The sequence below is a fragment of the Mesoplodon bidens genome, assembly GCF_964165515.1.
Source record: "Mesoplodon bidens genome assembly, chromosome: 12".
In the NCBI taxonomy this organism is placed as follows: Eukaryota; Metazoa; Chordata; class Mammalia; order Artiodactyla; family Ziphiidae; genus Mesoplodon; species Mesoplodon bidens.
In genome coordinates, this window is record NC_138168.1 from 66,728,722 (window position 1) to 66,752,448 (window position 23,727).

Below are 23,727 nucleotides of genomic sequence, written 5' to 3' on the forward strand. Positions count from 1 at the left end.
TGGCTTCAAAAGTTAAGAATGAGTGACCCAAGATCCTTTCAGTTCTTCAATCTGCTGTCACTGGGGTATGACACTTGTCCTCATTGCCCAGCTAGCTGCTGGAGCTCTAGCCATTCCTGCTGTATTCCAGACAGTGAGAAGGAAGGCAGGGATAAAGCAAAAGAAGCCTCTCCCAGATGAAACCGTTCCCTTTAAACAACTTTCCTTAAAATCCCACACAACATTTCTGCTTACATTTAATAGGTCAGAATTTAGCCTGATGATTCCACTTAGCTGTAAAGGAGACTGGGAAATGTTATCTTTATTCTGGACGGCGATGAGACTCCTCCAAACACTGAGCCATCCTAGCAGATCCAGAAATCTACCATCTCACCACCTCCACTTTCCTCGTCCAAGCCTTTATCAGCTTTGGCCTGGATAACTGCCCTCTCCCCCCACCTCCTACACCTATTTCTACCCTTATCCCCTACCAAAGTCTATTTTCAACATAGCAACCAAAGTGATCTTATTTACGGTTAAGTCATATAATTTCATTCCTCCCAGACTTCTGCAGTGGGTCCTTACTTCTCTCAGAGTAAATATCAGAATCCTTACAATGGCCGGAAGACCACACATGAGCTGGTATCAAATTACCTCTCTAACTCCTTGTACCGATACTTCTCTTCCCTCGCTGCACATGGACCTCACAGCTGTTTGCTCCCCCTTGGGGGCCTTTACTTCAGCTGTTTTCTCTGGAACAGTCTTCCCTCATCAGCATGGTGAGCTCCCTCCTACCTTCAAGCCTTCGCTCTAATCTCACCTCTTACCCTGACTACTTTACCTTCCCCGTCCCACGCCTCCAGACTCTCAAATTCCCATTATTCTGCTCTGCTTTTCCTTCTTTCCATGCATTTGCTATCTTCTGGATGCTATACTTTTTTTTCCCGAAGTATTTCTTGTGTTTATTGTTTATTATCTCTCTCTCTCTCTCTATCCCTGCTACCTCTAGTTCTCTGTCTCTTTTGTTCAGATATATTCCAAGCACATATTACAGCGTCTGGAACAGAGTAAGTGTTCAGTATGTTTGCCGAATGAAATCAAGTAATTTGTTCAGTTATATACTTAGCAAATTAATAGAAAGCACTTTCTCTGTGCAAGGCACACAGTTGAGTGGATACAAAAGGAACGAGGCAGGGTTCCTGCTCACATACAGTTTATAATCTAGTAAGAAGAACAGGAAGTACATACACAACTGTCACACACATCAACGGGACTGAGACCAGCTGGGCTCAGGACTTGAGGAATGCCGAGAAAAAGAGCTATAGGACTCAGAGGAGAGCAAGTTCGCCTCTAACTGGACTCATTCCAGGTGGCTTTGTGGATGGAGTGTTTGAATGGGACTTTGGAAGACAGGGTTTTGTTTGATAAGGAAACATAGAGGAGTTTGAGGAACATAAACTACCTTGAAAGGCATGAAAGTGGCAAAAGGAAAGGACATTTTCATGTATTAATAATTTAATAATGTCAATAAGTTATAGTTTTATTAATATGGTGTCATTTATTTGGACTATAAGACCTTTGTAGGAAAGGAAAGGTAAAGGTATTCAATTATCTCAAACATATAGGAACAGAATGATAGTTGGGACAATTTTTAAGGAGCACTGAATGCCGAGCTAAGGAGTTAAGCTTAATTTATCTGATAGGACACCAAGGTAGAGTTTGGAGCAGGGCATGGGAGAAGGCAGATGGCACAATCATATTGAAGTTAGGTGAGCTCCTTGAGGGCCGCAATTTTGTCTTATTCACCTTTAGACCCCCAGTGCCTGCCATGGCACCTGGCATATCAGGAGGTGTTCAAAAAAATATTAGTTTATATTTCAACCAATGATTAGGGAGATGGTAAAAAATTTGGTCAAGTAAACAAGTCACACTCTGGAAGTTGGAGAGAGGATGAATAGAAGGAAGGATAACTAAGGATAATAAAGCACTAAAATATGGTCACTTCAGTGAAAGGAAGGGATGGGTATAAGAGACGCCATGATGGAAGAACCAACAGAACTCAGAGTGTTCAGTTGCGAGGGTCGAGAGTGGCTGAAGGATGAATTCTCCCCCAAGACAATCTAAATCTCCTCAACTCACGACACACTCAAACTACAAGATTTTTTGAAGTGACACCAAATTTGGAGGTATGTGCAAAGATTCCAGTATGGATTTAGAAACTAACATCTAATTAAAACAATCAACCATTGACTTTTAAAGCAGCAACTATAGATGATTTGGGGGAAAATTAAGTATAACTGTAGGCATTCATCAGTTTATAAATGTCAGGCTTCTGAATGCTTGGATGTGGGTGAACAGAGGTAATTCTTGGGAGACAGCAAGTGGAGGTGTGCAAAGCTTAGGTCTTGATGCCTGGCAGACCTGGGTTGAAGGCCTTTCTCAGCTACTGACTAGCTATGTGGCCTCTCAGAGAAACCTGGAGTTTTACTTGCTGTGAGTTAATGATTAAAACAGTAGACAGTTATGTGAGAATTCAGTGAGATCATGTAAAGGGCCTGGAACACAGTGGGTGCTTCAGAAATGTTAATCCCCCCTCCCTAAACTGCCTTTCTTTTCTTCTTCTGCATCCAGTGGAGTACCCCTACCTCCAACACAATTCTGGCCAAAACATACTTTTATGTATAATGACAGCTCCATGAAAGGTTGTGTTTGTAATATGTATGCTGTTTTCTTTTATTCTGTGCCAGCTTCCAGGCCCCCTCCATTTCCTCCCATTTTCCTGGTGCTCATCTCCAAATATGGTTTCACCAGCAAATTTCCCAAGTATCCGTTTATTCTGTCTTCAGGAAGATTATTAATGAAGATGTTAAGTCAGGCTGGCATAAATAACAATGCTTAAGGCAATTCTCCAGACGCTTTTGTTCCACTCAACAGGGATATGGCGTCATTTATCATCAGGTCTTGTTACAGTTTTCCGGCCCCTTGAAAAACTCACGTGAGGGCACTCATGTCACATCTACTTGAATTAGTCTTGCAAGTGAATGCTCATGAGTGACTGAATTAAATGTCACAGCAGGGATAGAACATCTGTGACATCACACTAACCTATCACTCTCTGCTCCCATAAATCTTTACAATCAAAACAAATTAGTCTAGTATGTTATTTCTCATAAACATTGTCTTCTGCTGTGTGTAGCTCATGCCCAAAAGGAGATAATAGACTCGTTGATAAAAGTAACAAAATCTCATCACAGGTTCAAACCTGGTCAAGTGGTGCGTAAGGAATAATGACTCCTTGGCAAAGAGAAATGAATGGCAGTAGAACAGCCTGTACAGAGAGTCGGAATAAGACTCCAGCTCGTGAAACTCATTCTACAAAGTCCTGGGGAGAAATCATGACCTGGTTTTAGAACCAAGAATAGTTGCAGTTTTCTTGAACTTGTTTTTTCCTAATAGACCCTAGATTGTGTCACTCCTGGGGGATTCTCTTTTCCCATTTGCTGAAAAAGTTGAGCATTACACGGATGGCACAGATATAGTGGCAAGAGGAGTGGGGTTGCATAACGATGGAGTAGTTTTCAGTCTCTGTCCTGGCTCCATCAGTCTCCACAGTATTTTCCTTGCTTCTTTCCCCTCACTTTTTTTTAATTGTGGCAAAATACACATAATATAAAATTTACCATCTTAACTCTTTTTCAGTGTACAATTCAGTGGTACTAAGTACATTTGCACTGTTGTGCAGTCATCACCCCAGTCAAGCTCTAGAATTCATCTTGCAAAGCTGAAACTCTGTACCCACAAAACAATGTTGTGTTGGCCCAAATATTCATTCGGGTTTGTCCATAAGATGGTGCGGAAAAACTCAAACGAACTTTTTGGCCAATCCAATAACTCCCTATTCCCTCAGCTCCCCTGGCAACTGCCATTGTTTCTGTCTCCATGAATCTGAATCTGACTATTTTAGGTACCTCATATAAGCAGAATCACACAATTGCCCCCTACTTTTTTCAACTTAAGTATAGTTGATATACAATATTGTATGTTACAGGTGTACACTATAGTGATTCAGTTTTTAAAGGTTATACTCCACTATAGCCAATTACAAAATATTGGCTATATTCCCTGTGCTGTACAATATATCCTGTAGCTTATTTTAGACATAATAGTTTGTACCTCTTAATCCCTTTCCCTTACATTTCCCCTCCCCCCTTCCCTCTCCCCATTGGTAACCACTAGTTTATTCTCTACATCTGTGAGTCTGTTTCTTTTTCGTTTTATTCACCAGTTTGTTGTAATTTTTTTTAGATTCCATACATAAGTGATATCTCTGTCCTTGTCTTTCTCTGTCTGACTTATTTCACTTAGCATAATGCCCTCCAAGTCCTTCCATGTTGCTGCAAATGGCACAATTTCATTATTTTCTGTGGCTGAGTAGTATTCCATTGTGTGTGTGTGTGTGTGTGTGTGTGTGTGTGTGTGTGTGTGTGTGTGTGTATATATATACACACACACACCACATATATATGTATGTATATACACCACATCTTCTTTGTCCATTCATCTGTTGATGGAAACTTAGGTTGCTTCCATGCCTTGACAGTTTAGCCTCACTTTTTTTTTTTTTTTTTTTTTTCTTTTTGCGGTATGCGGGCCTCTCACCGTTGTGGCCTCTCCCATTGCGGAGCACAGGCTCCGGACGCGCAGGCCCAGCGGCCATGGCTCACGGGCCCAGCCGCTCCGCGGCATATGGGATCCTCCCAGACCGGGGCACGAACCCGTATCCCCTGCATCGGCAGGCGGACTCTCAACCACTGCGCCACCAGGGAGGCCCTAGCCTCACTTTTAATAAATGCTATCTTCCTGTATTTTTTGTAAGTTTACAACACCTCTTGAAACAAAATGGAGAATGAATAAATAAATAAGAAAATTAAGGGAAAAGATTTCTTGGGGACTAGAAGAGTTCTATTCTCTGTAAATGAAGTCAGTGGTAAGGCCATAATGTTTGCTAATATAGAACAAAACACAATAGGTTGTAAGAAATATTCATTATTTAAATGGTTAGCTAATGTTCAGACAGACAGCATACTTAAGGTCAAAGGACAGATTGGATGTAGTAGAGGTTTCCACAAAGGAAGCAATACCAAGAGAGTTGAACAAGGAAGCAACTGTAGATTCAAACCCAGACCTAATGGGCTAAGTGCCGATATACTGATCACGAAGATTATTGACAGTGGTTCTCAGACTTTAGTGTCCACGATAATAAATCGCCACAAAGCCACCAAAACAAGACTGCATTGACTGGGGCACATATCACACCGGAGGTTGGGAGGCCTGCCTCTGTTCTGTTGAGTAGTGTGATTGTGGACTATATTATGCACATAGCCCTACGGTATCCATTACTACCTACTTTTACTGCCTCACTTTTTCTTCTACACTGTTATCTGAATGCGCTTTCAAAGCCAGACAGAGACAGGACTGCGGCTGCTAGAAATAGACCCGCATTCAGCCCTCCGGTGGAAGGTCAGCGGGGCCCTGACCCCCACACACACTATTATTATAGCCTTGAGAATAGGCCTGCGGTGGTTTTATTTTGTATTTCCGCTCTGCCTCTATGTCATCAGGTGCCAACTGGCCAGAGGGAAAATACTGGCCTCCACGGAGCTGTGTTCAGCGAGAGAGATCGGTATCTGGCTTCTCCCCCATTTATAGTTTTAATTTTCTTTCTTTCTAGAATATGTCTGTGCTGGAGAATCACCACTGGCGATCTACGATCGGCATGCTTCGAGAATCGAGACTTCTGGCTCACTTGCCAAAGGAAATGACGTAAGTGGCGTAGAGATGAAACATACCTATGTCCACACATTAGAGATAAGCCACTTTCTCTTGGGCTTGAGACCGCCAGGGTTAATGGCAGGGAGCCAGCCCACTGTGCTTCCGGCCCGTGCTGCCTTGGTTGACTATCAGAGGAGATGTGGTGTCAGTTACAGCAACCCAGAAACCAGAATCCCTCTGTGAACTCTGAAAGGGCCTGGAGAGTGTAGGACCTAACGTCAGGAAAAGAGATAATAAACAGCTCTCAGCTTTCACACTCTTCAGCATCAACGCTGTGCTTTGCCAAATTCCTGTCTTTTATGTTAGCAAAATTGTCCTCCTGTGTAGATCCAAATAATAAATATTTATCAAGAAGGAACACGGGAGTTCCCAAGCTAGATTGAAGCCTAGTTCAATAAAGCGTGTTTTGTTATTGCCAGTCTTAGCAAAAGGAGAAGTCAGGAATTCTTTTCTAAAATGTCTTTTGTTAAGTAACTGAATTGGCCCCAGCAATTTTTTTCACCAGGAATTTACCTATGTCTCTTGCATTTTAAACAGAAAGGGAAATACTAGTTTCCTGGTCCACTGTTCATTAGCCCGGGTATTTAGGTCAAGTCCTACTAAATCCAAGACCATGGCCTCATTTCCACCTGGCCTCAGTTTAGCTGCTGTACCATATTGGCCTTAATTTAGCTGCTGCACTGTCTTCCAAGGTCACCGCTAATTCCTATCTGTTTAATTCAAATGCACAGAACCCAGGGTAGCTAGGAGGGAAAAAGTAAATAGATCCCTGTACCATCTTTCTGAAGGGCACACAACTTAAGGTCAAGGACCACGTGGTGTCTCTCGGTAAAGCAGGCAGGATGCTCTGGGCCCACAGGTTTACCCCTGGCACGCTGGTTCTATCTCATGCTGTTCCCTAGCACCCAGAGGAAAGTGGAATTTGTAGAAGGAACTTCAATTCTGATAACATTTTACCCCCAAAACCAAATAAAACCAATCCTCACACATGGAACAAAAACTCGTGCCTTTTACTAAAACAATACATTGCAAAGATCGGAAGAATTAAGTGCAAAAAGAACTAAAAACTAGAGCAAAAAATCAAGAAGGAGGAGGAAGGAAGAGGTGAATGGTAAGGAAGCCAAAGAAAGAGAGAAGAAGAAGGGAAGGGAGGAGAAGGAGACAGGAAGGAACAGAACAACAGGAAAAAGGGAGGAGGAACCTGGGACCAGATTTGTCCCTGTAACGCCCTCCTTAATCCTGCTCGTTGCTCAATATTCATTTCCTAAGATACTTCTACTCATCCCTATGGATTCCAAATAAAAATACTATATTTTTATATGTTTTTGTGGAACATAGTGTTATAAATTGCTTTTGCTAGAAGAAAAACTGTTACACAATAATATACGTGAAAGGACTTTATAATGAAATTTACAGTCATCCTTCTCATAGTGAGTATCCTATCCTCATGTAAATGCCTTCAAATCATTTTTCTGATTCTGAAAGGTTAACCGTACACACTAAGGAAAAAATCAGAAAAGTATTAGTTTGCACCATATGAAGTTGCTTGTTTTTGAGAGCCCAGAACAGTAGAATAATGGCAGTTTCATATGATTCAACCTAATATGAAGAAGAAAAATGAGCTTACTGGTAATCCGGCAGTCCAGGAATAGTAAATGGTAACCTGGCTGGTTTGTTTCCTTTTAGTCTTTTTTTCAGTACAACTATATTTTAAAGAAATGGGGAAGTTATTTCATACAGTGTATGCCCTGCTATTTTTCACTTACTGTAAAGGTCTTTTTCCATATCATTAAACCTGCTACTAAAATAAAGTATTGCATTTCATTGCATCAAATTGTATTGACTATTGCCTATTGTTGGGAATTTAGATGATTTCCAAATTTATGTCATTACAAATAATGCTTAACAAGCATCCTTAAACATATATTTTTATCCCAAACTACAATATTCTATTTTCTCAGAAACTGTTTGTGGTTAGGAGTTATTGATCAGAAAGAAAGGTGTGAATTTTTAAGGTTCTTGTTGTATACTATCAAATTGCTTTTCCAAAAAGCGGTATCTACCTGTATTCCCATTGGTAGATTATGAGAAAATCTACCAATGTACCATCACCAAAATTGAGTTTTATCTCTATTACCTTTTAAAAATATTTGCAGATTTGACAGAGAGAGAGAGAAAGAAAGAAAGAAAGAGAAGGAGAGAGAGAGAGATTCATTGATAACAAATGAGACTAAAAATTTTTCATGTATTTACTGGCCACTGTTATTTCTTTAGGGAACAAAATTTTGCGTTTGATCTTTTCTTATTTTCTTATGAGTGTTGTTATTCATTTGTAAGAAGTTTTTGTATTTTAACTACAGTAACCATTTGTTATATATTGTAAGTATTATTTGAAGCTTTTAGTTTGCCTTTTAACCTCGTTCATGAAACATTTCACCTAACTAAAATAGTTATGTTTCCTGGTTATAAATTTAATAAATATTCATATTTTTAAAGAATTCATACAATATTGAAAATTATGTTTTAAGTGAAAATCATTCATAGTTCCCCTATATGTCTTTCCAAATTCTTCTCTATGACCATAGAGATCATGTCTTACATACTTTGTATCCTGCTTTTTAACATAACAATAAAACATGGTATTTTTCCATGTCAATAAATATAGCTATACATCATCATTATGAAATAATTGCATAGTATGTTTGTAACATGGTTCATTTAACCAATCTCCTATTTATGAATTCTTATGAGATTTTTCTCCCTAGAATGTTTCATTATTTTAAACAACAATAGGATAAACATTCTCATAACATATATCTTTACTAACTGTATCTTTACTAACATGTTCATAGTAAATTTGTAGATGAACTGTTGGTCAAATTATTTATATTTATTGCTTTTAACACTAATTCCTAAATTACCCTTCAGGAACACTGCACCAATTTACACTCTGGCTAACAGAGAATAAGAAGGAAGATTTCCCCATATCGTCAACAGCATTAAGTATCACAATCATTAATTAATTCATCATATTATTTAGCAGTTACTTTTAATCCATGCCAATAAAAGTGTGGGAAATAGTATCACATAGCTGTTTTAATATTTTTTGTTATACTAAGAATATTTAATATCTTTTCATATTTTGGGAACATTTTAAATTTCTTTTGTGAATTGCCTGTTTTCTGAGATTACTTCTAATGTCCAGAAGTAGATTAAAGATGTGTATGTGGCTTAAAAACAAAAATGTTAATGATGAAACTATAAAGCTTTTAGAATATAATGTAGGGGAATATTTTCATCAGAGGTAGGAAGGATTTCTTAAATAGGAGAAAAATATTAACCTAAATAAAAATATTTATAGGTTAAGCTATATTAAAAATTAAGACTTCCTTTCGTCAAAAGACATCATAAAGAAAACAGAAAGACCAGCCACAGAGTGAGAGAAGATATTTGCAACACATAAGTGACAAAAGACCATTATTGAAAATATATTAAAAACTCTTAGAAGCAATAAGCAAAACAGAAACCACCCTACAGAATAGTAGGTAACGACTAGAATAGAAACTTCACCAAAAGAAATAGAAATGGCCAATAAACACATGAAAATATGTCCAATCTCATTAGTTATCAAGGAAATTCATATTAAGATTATAATGAGTTGCGTGACATTGGCAAATGGGCAAAAAAAAAAATGTAAAGTGTAAGACCATAAAGCAATGAGAACCTCATCTATTACTGTTTGGGGTGTAAATTTATACAACTGTTTTGGAAATAATCAGCAATATCTAAGAAATTGAAGATGAGCATCTCTGTGATCCAATAATTTTATTCCTGGATATAGTCCCTAGAGAAACTTTGCACATGTGTAACTGGAGGTACATGAGGGTGTTTATTGTGTCATTTTTTCCATAGTAGTCAAAAGCTAGGAACTACTCAAGTTACCATCAAAAGTAGAACAGATAGATACATTGAAGTATAGTCCTACAATAGGATACAATATAATCAAGAAAATGGATGAACGACAGCTCACACATCAACTTAGGTGACTTTCAAAAATGTTAGGCTAAAGGGGGCTTCCCTGGTGGCGCAGTGGTTGAGAATCTGCCTGCCAATGCAGGGGACACGGGTTCGAGCCCTGGGCTGGGAAGATCCCACATGCCATGGAGCAACTAAGCCCGTGAGCCACAACTACTGAGCCTGCGCGTCTGGAGCCTGTGCTCCGCAACAAGAGAGGCCGCGACAGTGAGAGGCCCGCGCACCGCGATGAAGAGTGGCCCCCGCTTGCCACAACTAGAGAAAGCCCTCACACAGAAAGGAAGACCCAACACAGCCAAAAATAAATAAATAAATAAATTTATAAAAAAAAAAAAAAAATGTTAGGCTAAAGAAGCAAGTCACAAACTGATACTTATCACATAACTTAACGTGCAAAAGCAGTTAAAGTTAAACCATATTATTTAAACATGCATACACAGGTGGTAAAATTGTTATAAATAGCAAGGAAATTATTAAAACAAAGGTCAAGAGAGTGGTTACTTCAGGGGTTGAGGGGAGGTGGGGTTGGGTGAGAGACACAGTGAGGGCCTTCTGGGGTACTGGCAGGCAACGATCTTGACCTGGATGGTGACTGTAAGATGTTTATTTGATATTTATTCATTAAATTGTATATGTGTACTCTATGCTCTCTACTTAAGTATACTTCACTTTTAAAGGTGAATTTTAAAAATAGGTATGGATATTCCTCCCATTGATTACTTTCCATATGTGAGGAAAAGCTCTGATTTGTTTTATTTTTCCAAAATATCGCATTTTCCATATACCACCTGTTGACCAATATATTGCTTGACCACTGCTTTTTTTTTTTTGCATCTCTGTATTTCTTTACCTTTTTTTTTTTTTTACATCTCTGTTGGAGTATAATTGCTTTACAATGGTGTGTTATTGACCACTGCTTTTTAATGGTGCCTTTAATCAACTGTGATTCTTTTTTAAGTTCCAGTATCTCTTTCCAACCTATCAGTTTTGTTCCCTTGATGGGTCTTTCCATTCCACAGAATCAGTCGCTATTACTGTCTTCATTACTGTTACTATTATCATGCCCATTTCTCTCCCCATGCAAATCTTAAAGTTTGAGTTGGTTTGAACGCCATAAAAAGCACAATTCAAATGCCTGTGATTCTGTGAGTCTTTCTGCGTCCTCCTTAAAACATACATTTCTCGTTGGCTTTCGATCTTCCCACCCATAGGAACCATGGGAATGTATAAACTGCCACAACTCTGTTCACCCATAGTTTCAATCTCTCTGTAGCCAGTCCTTGACATACATCCCATCCAAGGACAGAAATGATGGTGGGTGAAAGAATCACTCTCGGGCTGCAAGGACTGGGATTCTGTGTAATAAACAGAATCAGGGGCAGAAATGAGAGCACAAGCCACCTGATGATGACAGAATCAACCACCCTCCTCAAAGGAATTTGCTTTGTGTGTGTGTTTTCTCTTTCATTCTTGTGGATGCAGACAGGATATTGAACAGCAGCTGGGCTCCTTGATCTTGGCAACAGACATCAACAGACAGAATGAATTTTTGACCAGATTGAAAGCTCACCTCCACAATAAAGACTTAAGACTGGAGGATGTACACGACAGGCACTTTATGCTTCAGGTAAACAACAGCAACAAAAAGAAGTCATTATCCTCACTGGGTATAACACTTAAGGACACGATCCATCATTTTAATGCATCTGAGAAGAAATATCTCTCATGGTATAAGCTAGAGCGGTGACCTACTTTATTAAAAACTTTGAGACACATGAAATTTTTAAGTGGTTTCCAAGCACGTAAAATCTGGGTTTCACGTCAGTAAGTTGATAATATCTCATTTTTCCTTGTTTGGTAACTGCTTCACCACAACGTAGCCCTGCTGTGTAGTTGCATGCAATAAGAATCTACCACTGGGGCTTCCCTGGTGGCGCAGTGGTTGAGAGTCCGCCTGCCAATGCAGGGGACACGGGTTCGTGCCCTGGTCCGGGAGGATCCCACATGCCGCAGAGCGGCTGGGTCCGTGAGCCATGGCTGCTGGGCCTGCGCGTCTGGAGCCTGTGCTCCACAGCGGGAGAGGCCACAACAGTGAGAGGCCCACGTACCGCAAAAAAAAAAAAAAAAAAAAAGAATCTACCACATTTTGTGGCTTGATATAAAGCTGATCACTGTCACACCTGTGCAATGTAGAAAACTGTTTCTTTAATACAAAAGTATATTATGTTAACTATAGTACTAACAAAAATTGAAAAACGAGTATCCTTTCTTTACCTAAAGCCTATTTAATTAAACTCTGCTTTACTTCCTTTTACTACCTTAACTCATATTTTCATCTGAGGCTCAGACGTGTTTACCTAGTCTTATCATTTTTAGGCACCAATAGATAAATGATTTTAAGTTTAATTGAATGCATTGAATCATATCAAGCCCAGCCCTTTCTGCTTCCTTCCATGGCAAAAAGCCATCTGTGAAGTAAGAAAGAACAAGATGAGAAGTGGACCTTGGAAGCAGAAGTCTGACCTGGTATCCAAACCAGAGCCTTTTGCCTGATCTTCCATTTTCTCTCATTTTCCTTCTTTCCTTTTGGCACAAAAGACTGAATGGGTGAATCCTGGATGCATCTAGATAGGCCAGCTTTAACCACGGACGTGGACCTGCACGTGGGAGACTGAACCATACCAGTTTTTTCCCTTCCATGCCTTCAGGCTGCCTTCGGAAGCTGTCCAACTGCTCCATCCTTTTAAGGAAACACCCTCCTCCCCGCTGTAAAACTGTATCTCCCTCCTTCTTTTTTCCCGAACTAGTCTTCTCGTCCCTGAGTGCCGCAGACGCCTGATTTTAGAGACTCAAGCCTAGTTGTGAGTAGCTGAAAGATTTGGCCTGGACACTTGCATTTCAAAAGGAAAGCTTGCTAACACACACGACTCCCTCAAGGGTGGAACCTGGAGAGGACTTCTGCCCCTGACCTACTCCAACATGTACTGGTGTCCCCATTCACCAGGAAATAAAGAACCCGCCAGGTTTGCAACTTAACATGATTCAGGCTCTCCCAGACCCCAGCACTGCTAGCAGTTGTATGATCCCAAAGAACTTGGTCCAAACCAACAGACCTTGCTGATGGACGGGCATGCCACCAGAAGCCCATCTGGGCAGTGGGCTCTTGGCAGTTGGTAGTTAAGGGGGAGAACTTACTTCTCTGGAAATCCAAGGAAACCCTCCTAGGGTCAGCATCTCTGACAAAAGCTGGTATCCCAGATGCAGAAGAGTGTGAGCAAAGCCAAGAAGGCCCAGATTTATCTCTGCAAACCAAATACTCCTAGGCTTCATATGACTGAGCTCCCTGGCTGGCAGTCTGAGCTTGTTCACACTCACAGACATGGGCATATAAATGCAAACACAAATAATTTAATGTATGGACTTGGTCAGTGTGGCCACTGTGAGAGTGAGGTCCCAATGATCTCACTTGAGCCTGGCTGGGGCCCCTGCGGCCTGCCTGCGCACAAGGAGTGGAGCCACAGAAGGAGCCAGGCCACGGCTTTCCTTGGCCTGCCTGCCCCAAGTCTCCTCCAGGTAGCTCCGTGTCCTTGGACGATGGCTCTTCTCTCCTTCTCACTGCTATAAAGTGGGAGTTCTGAATGAAGGTTTTGTGCTGTGATGAATAAGTGCTGTTTCCTGAAGAGGCACGTCAGGGAAGCCTCTATAAATACAGGCCTGGTACCATGAGGCCGACTGGCAGGTCTGATGGCCCCTTGGGCTTGGGGTGCATTTGCTGCTCAAAGATCATCCTCTGACCATCTCTCCCTGCCCTGTCATTTCTCAGATTGCCTTGAAGTGTGCTGACATTTGCAATCCTTGTAGAATCTGGGAGATGAGCAAGCAATGGAGTGAAAGGGTCTGTGAAGAATTCTACAGGCAAGGTTAGTAGTGATCCAACAGCTGACTTTTCATTGCCGCTTCTCCTTTCAGGCATTTATCCTAATAAAACAGGAAGTGGATCATCTATCATGACATTTGTTCTTTCATCAACTCTTATTATCCCAGCCTTTCTCTTTAACCCTCTTGCGAGCCATCCAGCCCTTTTCTGGAAATAATTTGAAAATATTAATAAATAACACTGATTTACCATGGAAACAGGCAATAATGAGGTACAGTAAAAATGAGCAAAAGGGGGATATATATATATATATATATATATATATATAAAACTTGTTAATGGTTTTTCTCTGTGGATACAAGAATGTGCAGGACGGTTTGATTTTTACTCTGACCTTCATTTTTCTGAGCTGAACACAGCCTAAAGGCTAAATGCCATTTGGGATCAATGTTTTCCACTCTGACAGAAGGACTTAGACTTTTTTTATATTCCTTTCCCTCACTTTCTTAAATAAAGTGAATAATGAAATAGAGCACAGCTGGCCAGCGTTCATCCTCTCAAATATATACAGTGAAAAGGCAAGTGGCCCCAAGTTAGGGTATAAATTTTAAGAGATTAACCTCATTCAGAAGTAAAGCAGTGAATTAACAGCAGGATCTGGATGTTGGGTGGGACCTTGGCCTTGAACCACAGCTTGTTTCTTCAGGCCGGGTTTCAGTGCTCAGGATGTTTTTTCAGGCACAACAGTGCCCTGATGTTAGTGACAGGATCAGGTCTGAGAGGCTGAGAACAAATAAAGCCTGAAGTGTCCCACATACCAGTGCTGTGGGGAGGTCAAGTAGCAACAGTGAGCCTTTTGGAGAAGCCTCCGTAGAAAGATGTGTCAGTGACACTGAGATGGTCCCAAAGACAGAAGACAAAGCAGAACGGATAGGGTTCATGTGGGACCAGAAGGCCCTGCTCCCCATCTCTTTCCTTTGAGTAAAAGCACTCATGGAGCTCCCTCTCTATGTACTTTCACTTCAAATGAGTGCGAGTCGTTAGAAAACAAAAGGACAGTTCTAGTTGCCCATGGTATAAAGTCTCCACCGAGAGAAGAACAAAAGGAAATATGATGAACTTAGAGCAAGGAGGTTTCAGGTTGGATAAGATAAATACTTTCTTCACTATAAGATACAGACAATATGGAAATAGCATAGCGAGAAAAGGGCTGGGATCTTCATCCTTGATCAAGCAGTGATTCTACTCTGTCCCTCTTGGTTTTGACTCAGTCATGCGTTCTTGTTGGCACTGATTGGAGTTTAACCCTTTCATTTGCTTATCTCGAACCCTATTTGGATTATGAGCAGCTTGGGGCCTGGACCATGTCCCCTGGGCAGATGGTAAGGCCACAGAGCTGGTGAGTAGAAGTTGTTAACTAAGTAGAGTCAGTGGGATCTACCAATAAAGGTAATCTGTAAGATGTCTTGGCAAAAACTTGTCCTCATAATAATATGCATGTGCAGCATCATAAGATAGAACAACCTAGAATATTTGTAACTCTGATCACTAAAGGTGAGCTTTCAAACACTTTGCTCTAGCATGTTTCCTAGCAGAGAAAGGAGAATTCAGAGGGCATGTCGGGTCCTTTTTATTTAATAGCCTTCTGGTCTAGCAGAAGTTCAGCTTATTTAAGAGAAGACCAGACTCTCTGGTTATCCAAACTTCTTGTCCTCCATACTGAATTAATTTTTTAGAAATTCTATAAAGCACCATTTGTATCATTTTGGTTTGGTTCTTTCAGTTTAGGATTTGGGCTTCCACAGACTGCTAACAGTCCCAGCCAAAGTATCTTTAATGATTTGTGATGCTGAGCAAAGGAAAAACCCTAAAATCAAGGTCAGGGACAGAAGGGGAAAGGAAGATGAGATCCCATGAATTAGGAAGACAGTGTTAAATTCTCAGAACAGACATTAGGATTCAAACATCATTCACCCTCGTCCCGTCAGTGCCTTAAAAAAGTAGAATTTCTGTCCTATTGTAACTGCAGATTGGTATTTCTCAACGAACCAAGATTCCCAGAAGTTTTCATTGAACATCTGCTTCCAGCCTTGTCTAATCCTCAGCAAAGCTGTGATTTTCCTATGTGCAAAGACCCACTGGGGGGGGGGTCATGAAGGAGGCAAAGAATTATAGTTAATGTTTCATAAGCTCAAAATACTAACCAGTAGAGTTCCTGGAGGAGAGAAACTCCAATTTTCCTCTTTGTATTCTCTACATTGATTAACAAAGTGTCTGAAATATGCAGTGCTTTGTAAATATATGTTGAAATAAGTGAATGACTAAATGATCCAATTGGAAGACCTCTTATGGTAGAGGTCACAGGAGAAGACCTAGTGCTGAGGATGGCAGAATCTGAGCTGGGTATTCAAGGATGTGTAGTGACTGCACTTTCCAATAGGATAAACATGAGGCACATGTAGCTAGTTAAATTAATTAGATTAACTAAAATGGAAAATTTAGTTCCTCAGTTTTCTTGATGTGATTTCAAGGGGCTACTATAGTGGGCAGTGCAGAGAACATTTCCATCATTGCAGACAGTCCCAGTGGTCTAGATAGAGAGGAGTAGAAATGGACAGAAGCACTGCAGACCATCCCCCTGCCTCACAGACCAGCTTGGTCCCATAGAAGGTGAGAATATGAGGATCTGTTGAGGCCGCTGTACACCAGGCTAAAAGTAGAGAACATGGCAATGGGAGTCATCTTAGAAAGTACAGTTAGGGCAACGTGTATAATTGAAGCAGAAGAAATACTAAAGAAACTAGCTAAGAAGTAAAAAATCGGAATGAGTTATTAAGAAACCAGATAAAGAAAATGTGGTGTATGTATACAATGGAATACTACTCAGCCATAAAAAAGAATGAAATTTTGCCATTTGCAACAACATGGATAGACCTGGAGGGTGTTATTCTTAGTGAAATAAGTTAGACAGAGAGAGACAAATACTGTATGTTTTCACTTATCTGTAGAATCTAAAAAATAAAACGAATGTCTATAACAAAACAGAAACAGACTCACAGATACAGAGAACAAACTAGAGGCTACCAGCAGGGAGAGGGAAGGGGGAGGGGCAAGACAGGGATAGGGGATTAAGAGGTACAAACGTCTAGGTATAAAATAAATAAGGTACAAGGATGTGGGACTTCCCTGGTGGCCAGTGGTTAAGACTCCGTGCTTCCACTGCAGGGGGCGCAGGTTTGATCCCTGGTCAGGGAACTAAGATCCCACATGCCGTGCGGCCAAAAAAAACAAAAAAATAAAAAGATAAATATTAAATTTTTTAAAAAGGTACAAGTATGTAATGTACAGCACAGGGAATATAGCCAATATTTTATAATAACTTTAAATTGAGTATACTCTATAAAAATATTGGATCACTATGTTGTACACCTAAAATGAATATAATATTGTAAATCAACTATTCTTCAATTAAAAAAAAAGAAAGGGGCTTCCCTGGTGGCGCAGTGGTTGAGAGTCCACCTGCCGATGCAGGGGACATGGGTTCGTGCCCCGGTCTGGGAGGATCCCACATGCCGCGGAGTGGCTGGGCCCGTGAGCCATGGCCGCTGGGCCTGCGCGTCCGGAGCCTGTGCTCCACAACGGGAGAGGCCACAACAGTGAGAGGCCCGCGTACCGCAAAAAAAAAAAAAATAGAAAGAAAGAAAGAAAGACAGAAACCAGACTAGAGTCAGGCAGAGTGAAAGTAGGGAAAATAGATGTTTCAACAGAGGAGTAAACAGGATTTGCTTCCTCAATACAGAGGGTAGAGGGAAGGGAAAAATCAAAGACAACTCCTCCAAAGTGTCAGACTTAACTGAAAAATCACTATTAACAGAACTATGGAGGCGAGGAGTAAAACCAACTTTAGGAGAATTCATTTTAATATTAAGTGGTGTCATGCCCTGCCCTCAGAAGGCTATTATCATCTGACTTCCCTGAACTCCTCGGTTAAGTCAAAGTGATTTCCTCACATCAGTTTTGAGAATCACAAGGGCCCAAGAGACCATGGGAGCCATGGCTAAAGTCTTAGAGAAAATGACAGAAATGTGGCCTCTCAAAAGATCCTAGCTTAATGGTTAAGTGCAGATTCTCTGAAGCCAGACTTTCTGGGTTGGAATCCAGGCTCCCCTCTTCAGTGGCAGAAGGACCTTAGGTCAACATATTTCCCTGTGCTTCATCTCAATTTCTGCATCTGTAAAATGGGGGTTATAGTGAGGTTGTTATGAGGATTAAATTAATTAAATAGGTAAAATGCTTAGAATGTGCCTGACACACTGTAAGCATGATATAAATGTTATGTTTCTCTTCTCTAGTTTAGAGGAGTGCACTCACAACTGTGAACTCAGCTAGTGTTTCTGAGACCCAGCTTCTGTACTGATTAACCAGATTGTTTTTCCCAACGAAATAATTATGCACAATTTTTCACCTTCAGGAATAATTGATAAAATACTTTGATAAAGCTTTGCATGATGTATTTCTCTTTTGGTCTAGCTGATGGAGACATTAAAAAGAAAGATCATCCTGAGCTTTATACTTTCTTTAACCTTCATTTACACTAAGTAAAACTCTAAGGAGTAAGAATGAAAGATACCAGACCCTTATTTTGGATTAATTTTGTAGCTACAGAGATGCTCTTCAAATGAGATCTTTCTACTTCCTCTTTCCGATTTCCTGCCTACTAATTATTCCCGGTTGTTCACGTGAAGCCAGATGAGGGTCAGGCAGAGTGAAAGGAAACCTGTTTTCTTAATCTGCAACTTAAAACCAGAACTTCCATCTCATATTAGGAAATTGGCCGTTCGTTTTCTTGTTTTTATAGATTTTTGTTCAGAAGTTTATTCTAATCCCAGAGCATACCTATTTACAATGAGCCTATTGTAAATGATCGTCGATACTCTGATATTTTAAATTTTTGCAGAAGCTACCAGAGCAGGGCAGAGCCAGTTGTCGCTAAAGAGTTCCTAGTGATAAGGCAGGGAACAGTAATTCCCAGATAACTTCTTCCAACTAGATCATTAAAACTATCAACACACATTCTTATAGGTTCTCGATTACCAATGTGTTTCTTCTTTTTTCTTCTTAGGTGACCTTGAACAGAAATTTGAACTGGAAATCAGTCCTCTTTGCAATCAACAGAAAGATTCAATCCCTAGTATACAAATTGGTGAGTCGAATTCAATTTTAATTTTAAATCAATAGTTTCAGCACCTCTGCTAAGAGTCACTAAGAAGATCTACACACAGCTTTCTCAAGACCCAAACTAGAGGTTTAATCTGTGGCCCTTTGAATGGCTGAGTCCAAATGAACACTCTAGTCATGACTAATTACCAGCTGAGATGAAAAATAGGGTAAAGGCTTTGTTATAGATCCTTAATAACTAACCTGTATTAACTTTGTAGTTCAGAATTGAATCAAAACCAAATGCGTAGAGGAAAGTAACAAGAATCAACTATTGGCTGCTGAAGATTGGATTAGCTCACACTCCCTTTAGGACATGAGGGGTGGGAAATCTGCAGTTCAGGATCCTTCCAATTTGGTCATTACCCTTCATCCTCAATGCTCAATACTAGAGGCTTGGTCCCCAGGCCCAGGCCCCACCAGCCATGTGACATGGGATCCCATGCTTCTCTAGTCTTCACTTCAAAATGGATTTTCAGTCTCATTCTCTTAGGACCACACTCTCAAGTGTCAATTGCACTAAAATGTTAAAGGGTGATGTTAATGCCTCTAAAATAATTGTTTGTTTCTATCACTCTACCAATTCCATCTACATTTAAAGCAAGTCTTTCTTTTCCTTGCAGTTCCCTCCAATTAAAACCAAACTCCGTTGATGGATACTTAGGTTGCTTCCATGTCCTGGCTATTGTAAATAGAGCTGCAATGAACATTGTGGTACATGACTTTGAATTACGGTTTTCTCAGGGTATATGGCCAGGTGGGAATGCTGGGTCATATGGTAGTTCTATTTTTAGTTTTTGAAGGAACCTCCATACTGTTCTCCATAGTAGCTGTATCAATTTACCTTCCCACCAACAGTGCAAGAGGGTTCCCTTTTCTCCACACCCTCTCCAGCATTTATTGTTTCTAGATTTTTGATGATGGCCATACTGACCGGTGTGAGATGATATCTCATTGTAGTTTTCATTTGCATTTCTCTAATGATTAATGATGTTGAGCATCCTTTCATGTGTTTGTCGGCAATCTGTATATCTTCTTTGGAGAAATGTCTGTTTAGGTCTTATGCCCATTTTTGGACTGGGTTGTTTGTTTTTTTGATATTGAGCTGCATGAGCTGCTTGTATATTTTGGAGATTAATCCTTTGTCAGTTGCTTCATTTATAAATATTTTCTCCCATTCTGAGGGTTGTCTTTTCGTCTTGTTTGTAGTTTCCTTTGCTGTGCAGAAGCTTTAAAGTTTCATTAGGTCCCATTTGGTTCTTTTTGTTTTTATTTCCATTTCTCTAGGAGGTGGGTCAAAAAGATCTTGCTGTGATTTATGTCATAGAGTGTTCTGCCTATGTTTTCCTCTAAGAGTTTGATAGTGTCTGGCCTTACATTTAGGTCTTTAATCCATTTTGAGTTAATTTTTGTGTATGGTGTTAGGGAGTGTTCTAATTTCATTCTTTTACATGTAGCTGTCCAGTTTTCCCAGCACCACTTATTGAAGAGGCTGTCTTTTCTCTGTTGTATATTCTTGCCTCCTTTATCAAAGATAAGGTGACCATATGTGTGTGGGTTTATCTCTGGGCTTTCTATCCTGTTCCATTGATCTATATTTCTGTTTTTGTGCCAGTACCATACTGTCTTGATTACTGTATCTTTGTAGTATAGTCTGAAGTCAGGGAGCCTGATTCCTCCAGCTCCGTTTTTCTTTCTCAAGATTGCTTTGGGTATTCGGGGTCTTTTGTGTTTCCATACGAATTGTAAAATTTTTTGTTATAGTTCTGTGAAAAATGCCATTGATAGTTTGACAGGGATTCCACTGAATCTGTAGATTGCTTTGGGTAATATAAAAAAATAAATAAATGAAATAGATAACTAATAAGAACCTGCTGTATAAAAAATAAATAAATAAATAAAATTTAAAAAATAAAAATAAAAACAGGTTGCCACATAAGTGAAACATAGCAGTTAAAGGCTGCATGTTAATTTCAAGATTTGTTAGAGCAGAGATAATAAACTTAAAAAAAAAAACCTCAGAACTTTAACTCTTTTACTTATAAACTATGGCCCTGACATGTACCATTTCATGTTTTTCACCAGTTCCCACAGACCTCAGACAGCTTAACACATTCACAGTGTTGCAAACCTCTGCAAGCTCAAGGCTTAATGCCTGGAGATTGGGAGTGAAAGGGTCACCTGAAAACATCAGTTGAAAATTGAGAAAACCAGAGCCAGTTAGAATGATATGCTTCCAATTACTGAGGGTCATGTTGAACCCACAGTCCCACAAAAGAATCACAAAGTCAACCTAAGGAAATAAGAACAAAATTTATCTAGTTTAAAAAATTTGAAGGGAATATACAAATGTTAAAATAGGTGTGTTGGAACTCTGAGATTACTGGTGATCTTTTTTTTTTTTTTTCAAAATTGCCCTTAATATCATTACATTCTTTTTACGATTAAACCGATTCATCCACCTGAAAAAGGGAGAGGGGTGTTGTTATAAAAAATAAAACCCTGCAAGAACCCAGAGCAGATGAAGCTACAGAATTGCAGGGGATGGGGAAGGGCATCAACATCAACAGAAATGCAGCCTCAGCCTCTTTGGATCCAGTGCCCTATCAAGTTGGAAATTCTGCAGATGCAATTCAAAAGGAATAGACCCCCAACCAAAATCCTAATCCTGGCCTTGTTAAATTCTGGCCAGAAAGAAATTTGCCAGGCACCTGTTAAAGACATTTTGAGCCCCCAGAGAAAAGCATTCACATTATTAAGCACACAACCTAGATTTGCAAGACAGACTTGATTTCGGAGATTCTATTCTCTTGTTGTCATGAGAACACACTTATTTTGTCAGATCATATGTCCTGATTTTCAGCTCAGGAAAATGTGGTTACCATAGATACCTGTTTTTAGAATGGGATGGGGACTGAGTGAAAAGGAAAATCCCATGGATGCTACACCAGCACACCAATAAAGAGAAAGGGGTGATTATCAAACAACCCTTAGTAAATCTTTCTGTCTCTGTTCCACATCTCCCAGCTCTGTAGGTTCAAGGCTGGGAGGTGTGGTGTGCATAGGTAGATCAGGCTAAACTGGAAAAACCCAAATAGATCAACAGAATCTAATGGGAACTGTGGGCTCCAGGCTCCCAGACAAGGATTTTTCCAGTGGGTGCTAAATAATGCAGCTAGTTCCTCCGTTCTGATTCCCCTGGGACTGAAAATGTCCCCTCTCTTTTTCCTTTCCCAATCCACAGTGAGAATTTCCTGAGTGCCATCTCAGGCTTAGACCTGATTTTCTGTTTAAGTAATTCATATTTACCCAAGTGAGACGGATTTAATATCCACCCCCCCACCTATATTCTCCCCATCAAACTCTACATTTTAAAAAGAAGGCATTAAATCAAATGAATCTCTAATTGGTGCAGCCTATAGAAAGATGAGGAGAAAGAGGCTTTCCTTCAATCCCTGTGAACTCTGAAGCCATCATTTCTCCCCTGCCCCACTCCCACCACTCCAGGAAGACAATATCCCGGCAAAGTCAGGCTCTACATCACTTGAATAGAAGAGGGAGGTTTGCACAAATACACAAGGAACCTATGGGGCAGCCTCCCAAATCTGATTGTGCAGAAGCCTTTCTTCATGTGAAAAACTGCCTCATGGTGTTTCTTCAGACTTTAAAATCACTCTTCTATCTCCTATAAGAGGTCTTTATATCTGACGAGTAGAAATACAGAGGTGTAATTCCAGAGTAATTTCAGGAAGAAAATGAGTTGATTTTTAAGTACTGGATTCTTAAATGTGGGATTTGTAACTTTTTTTATACTTAAGGTAAACCTCATAAATATTCACGACTTAAACTTTAGAATAGTATAATATTGTACACTATCTTTTTAGATACCTAATATCTAATCTCTCTTAAGATGAAAGATATCAGGCTTCCCTGGTGGCGCAGTGGTTGAGAATCTGCCTGCCAATGCAGGGGACACGGGTTCAAGCCGCCCTGGTTTGGGAAGATCCCACATGCCGCGGAGCAACTAGGCCCATGAGCCACAATTACTGAGCCTGCGCGTCTGGAGCCTGCGCTCCGCAACAAGAGAGGCCGCAATAGTGAGAGGCCCACGCACCGCGATGAAGAGTGGCCCCCACTTGCCGCAACTAGAGAAATCCCTCGCACAGAAACGAAGACCCAGTGCAGCCAAAAATAAATAAATAAAATTTTAAAAAAAGATGAAAGATATCAAAATTAGATATGGAGATTGTGAAGAAGGTGAAGAAAATTCAAGAATAGCAAGCAAGAACATTCCAAAATGAAATCCTTGCTTGCTGACTCCCTGCATAACCTTATCAAGATGTAGACAGTAAGTCACTGGCTTAACCTTCCTCCTCAGGTTCAGGTAATCTAAAATAATCTTATACTATTTAAATCATATTTCACATCTGATGAGATGATGCAGGCATGTACAATAACATTTTGCTTTGCTGCATTCTTTTTTCATCTCTATAGCATCCTCAAGGGCCTTATAATTCACATGCCTGTAAACATACAGGGTTAGTTGTTGGAAGATTTCGTTAGCTGAAAAACACTTGCCTATTCTCCCCATACCTACATTTCAGGGAAATAGAATAAAACCTAAATATATCCAAATTTGTGATGAGTCCAGTTATTCCAGCCTAGACTGGAAGTTATCTTTGCTTTAATAAATCATGTTTAATATGGAAAGCACATTAACAGTGAAACATGGTTAGAAAGCAACAAGGCTAAAATAATTAAGAGGACAGACATGCAAACAAAGAAGT

The 23,727-nt window shown here is 40.1% G+C and overlaps 2 protein-coding genes across 9 annotated transcripts in view; one reads left to right on the forward strand and one right to left on the reverse strand.

Annotated features, from left to right (window-relative positions):
• PDE7B (phosphodiesterase 7B) overlaps nt 1–23,727 on the forward strand; it is a gene marked incomplete at both ends in the record, with an annotated part of 215,525 nt that overhangs the window by 190,916 nt on the left and 882 nt on the right. The window contains 4 exons of the mRNA XM_081251028.1: nt 5,711–5,802; nt 11,329–11,473; nt 13,670–13,766; nt 18,846–18,926. Of these exons, the coding sequence (XP_081107154.1) occupies nt 5,711–5,802; nt 11,329–11,473; nt 13,670–13,766; nt 18,846–18,926 (415 nt within the window). The remainder of the gene's footprint in view (nt 1–5,710; nt 5,803–11,328; nt 11,474–13,669; nt 13,767–18,845; nt 18,927–23,727) is intronic.
• Nucleotides 1–23,727, reverse strand: part of MTFR2 (mitochondrial fission regulator 2) — a 159,488-nt gene that overhangs the window by 68,548 nt on the left and 67,213 nt on the right. The window lies entirely within an intron of this gene.